Genomic DNA, 3945 nt, shown 5'->3' with positions numbered 1-3945 from the left:
CACGAAACACACACTCACAGAGACGGTTGTTTCAATGCTTCAGGCTTTTAATTTCGCAGAAAAACAATAGTAAAGATGAGTTCATTGTGTAGAAGGAAGTTTTGCTAACAGCGTTCTTTTCATAACACATTCAGTCCGTTCTTAGAAAAAGGCACAAAGCCTCCGAGACGACCCAGCTTCTGTTCATTTGACTTGTCGCTTCACTCCTTTAGTTGAGTTACAGCAATAGAAGAAATATAAAGAGGCTCCAGAGTGATTAGCTTAAGAAATAAGAGCATGAAAACACAAACATCAGCACTCATCCACCAGTGTTTGTGACAGATTCTTTTGTTTCATGACTCATCCCATTTTCTTCGCGCAGACAGATGGATATTGTAGACTACACTTCTCGTCATCCCAGCACCTGGATCCTGCAGGTACAAAAAACAACAAAAAAAAAATCAGTCCAGCTCAATACTGACTAAATTTACATGGACAATTTTTCTTTATTTCAAGTAAAATAATTCTAATTTAACTTTTTACATTGATGCTAAATAAAATCATTAGATCAGATATTTGCATTAACAACATTACTAACACATGTTTCTCAGTCAAGCAACTTTTGTCTTTTACCATTTATTAGTTAAACCAGTCACACACCCAGTTCTCAGTTGAAATTAGGATTTACCTCCAAAATTCATTTTTAAGCAGCTCTGTGGACCTTCGTAGTTATTGGGCTCTCCAGGACACCAGTTTGAATAGTTGAAAGGTGTCCCATCACTCCACAGCCAGAAACCCTCCTAAAAAACAGATTTAAATAGATTCTGAAATAAAAAAATATTTTCTAAAATACTTGACAAACACTGGGCCTTGTGCAGTGATGGAAACTCAAATTTATCTCATATTTTCTCTGTATAGCTCTTAAAAAAGAAAATATTAATTTACACACACAGCAGATATTATTAAAAATCCAAATGGTTGAACCAAGTAAACGTGTCACTGGTGTTACAAGAAAATCTAAAACCTGCAAAACATTAGTCACACTGTGAATGTGGTGTCAGCAGAGGGCGTTCACAGTAACTGAAGGTCCACTGTTACATGATGCACTAAATACCTCTTGAGCATCACTGCCTCCAATCCATGTTAGTGGATACTCATCAGTGCTGATCTTTATCAGTCTCTGGATCTCCTGGTACTCGAAGACATTACGGATCGATGCAAGGTTTCCACCCAGGGACTGACAGTTTTTCTGCAGCGGAGATAAACAGAGATAAATGAGAGTTGTCAAAGCAATAGCAGGACTCACAATCAAAGGGATGCAAGACATAACAAAATAAACTCAGTGATTACCTCAGCTCTAGCCCAAGTCAAACTTCTTGGAATGTAGAGGAAACTGCGTCCTTTGTACTCAAACCAACCACAACCAGGGGGGGCTTCTGCTGAAAACAGTTTGGCAGATGTCCAGCAAAAAGTTTAATATATAGACTTTTACTGAAACATAATACAATAATGTGAGTCTTTGTGTCATGGTATTGGATTTTGAATATTTGTGACCCTGTTTCCTTGTGGTGTTCCTCCCTCATTAGTGTCACCTGTGTCTCATCAACCCCTCAGCCCATGTATATGTATATATACGCCTGCCTTTCCCTTTGTCCCTGGTCAAGCTGTCTGTCAAATTACTCTGTTGAGTTAAGTCTGTTGAAGTTACTGCCGTTTACTTACCAACTGGTTCCTGTATGCTTTTTGTGTTTCCTGGTGGGTAAATTGAAACTGGTAAATTGTCAGTCCTCCATTTGTAATTTTTGTAAAACCTGCACTATGTTTCAGGACTGAACCATTTTTAATAGCATTAAGAGGCAAGAACAAAATGTCAATAAAAATCTTCAGACATTGCATTCAGATCTAATCTAGGAAATCCGATCGCAAGTGGCCAGTGTAAAAAAGAGATGTGCACCCTCAGGACTCGGAGTGATTCGATTCGATTCTGATCACATTTGGAGGTGGTCTGTGTCTGTTTTTCTTCCTTAGTGTGAACACAATGTGTCCTGGGTCTCCTATAGTCAACAGGGTTTCTCCTGCAACAGTGGAGTTTCTCCTCATTCATTCAGAAAAAACATACATTCACTATTATTATCGCCTGAATAAGTCATGTCTGTTCATCAGTAATGAGAGCCTTTTAACATATTCTGTCCTAACTAAAGAAGAAATAAATCTAGTTACACTGAGGTCACTGTGTGTGATTCTGCCATTAAATAGCGTATCAGCATGTGGTTAATTATTGATGTGGTCATGTTGATAAGGAGCCATATGTGGTTAAGTTACATATTCATTCAATCACCGATGTCTTTATATTCATGTATTACCAGAGATCACAGTGCATATGGAAGGTTTCCAGGGTTGGAGTTATAATCTGAGTTTTGTGCAGGTTTAACTACCGTAAGGACGGAAAAAAAAAATAACTCGACTTGTGCCAAAGCCATGACGCACACACAGAAAACAGAGCTGTTCTTGGTTCTGGAGCAGCAGTAGAGCTCCATTAGAGACAGCCGCTGTTAAAAAATTCTACTGCGCCCTCAGACGATGACGGAGTTCATTTGCATGCTGAGAAACTGAGACTGGAGTGTGTTGGTCTGAACACACTCACCTAAAGCTGGTCACTTTCAACTGGATTCACAGATGGGACCTTAATGTAAGGTCTAATTAGGCCCTTTGAGAATGACCCACTGACCTGTTTGATTGTTTCCGGTCCGTGGTTCAGGGAGAGCTGGAGAAATGTTACACACCATCCATTAACTATTAAAACTAGTCTCATGTCACTGTATGCAGACGATACTCTACGATATACTCACCATCAGCTCCAGTCAGAGTCATCACGACACAAACAATCACCATCACTGGCAGCGTCTTCATTGTGGAGATGATGCTGATTTCTAGCTTCAGTCAAGAGAACCAGACATGTTGGAAATATTTAACACCCACATGATGAACATTCAATAAAGGAAAAGACGATAAGAGTTGGTAGCAGACCTGCAGCAGAGTGATTCTCTCTTCTTCGTTCTCTCTACCAGCCTGAAGCCACAACCTTTCAAGATGAAGGACAGCTCTTAAATACAGTTACTTATCTGTCATTAAATGAGGAAGTGACAAATGTCAACAAACAGAGCCATACCATTATCAAATGATAAATAATGGTCAGGACACCAAATGTCCAATCTACATAAACCAAAGGTTTGTTAACCCACAATGTTTGCCTAATATTAATAATTAAACATCCATAAATTTGCAGAGTCACAGCCATGGCTTGAAGTATTGTGTCCTTATGTACATTTGTCTCATTCTCAGGAATTTCCCTCAAATTTGGCACAAACATTGTCTTGGAGTCAAGGATGAACAGATTCAAATTTGAGCACCAAAGTTCCCAAAACACGCTGCTGACCACAACTCATCCACCCCATAGCAATGACACTCCTTGATGGCAGCAGCCATCCCCAGCAGGATGCAGCCTGACACAGGCACACACACAAAAACGCTTTAGGAACAACTAAACAAACAACACGAAGAACAGCACAAGGTGTTGACCTGGCCTCCAAATTCACTAGATCCCAAACTGATCAAGTATCTGTGGGATGATCCACAGAGGCCCCGCACCTCAACCCATAGGACCCAAACCTTTCTGTAACAGATTACTCCATGTTATTCATGTTAATGGACACTAGTGCACCTTACTATCATTCCTATGTATATAATATATATTTGTCCGTCTCTATTTCTTGTACATTTGTTCATATGCTAATTCTGTACATTTGCTTATACTATTTTTATTTTATTTTACTAGATTTTACTTTTATCTTATTATATTTAATCTTTCTTTTACTTTTGGTTCTTAAGAGTGTTTTTTTATGTGCAACTAAGCTACTGTGACCAAGCAATTTCCCTTGTAGTTCAATTAAGTTTATCTAAGTCTAA

The 3945-nt window shown here is 38.9% G+C and overlaps 1 protein-coding gene across 1 annotated transcript; it reads right to left on the bottom strand.

The window, feature by feature from the left end:
- Positions 1-339: 339 nt before the first annotated feature.
- Positions 340-3720, bottom strand: LOC311486029 (ladderlectin-like; the record flags this gene model as incomplete). The annotated part of the gene is made up of 4 exons (XM_084541777.1): positions 2790-3720; positions 1094-1317; positions 668-779; positions 340-410 (listed from the first exon to the last, which is right to left on the bottom strand). Exons 1-4 carry the CDS (start codon positions 2887-2889, stop codon positions 340-342), a joined length of 507 nt encoding a protein of 168 aa, XP_084397903.1. The 5' UTR covers positions 2890-3720.
- Between the last annotated feature and the right edge of the window lie 225 nt (positions 3721-3945).

The sequence above is a fragment of the Chelon labrosus genome, assembly GCF_963514085.1.
Source record: "Chelon labrosus genome assembly, chromosome: 1".
NCBI classification, from domain to species: Eukaryota; Metazoa; Chordata; class Actinopteri; order Mugiliformes; family Mugilidae; genus Chelon; species Chelon labrosus.
The sequence above is the reverse complement of the archived record's forward strand: the minus strand, read 5'-3'. Positions and strand labels throughout refer to the sequence as shown.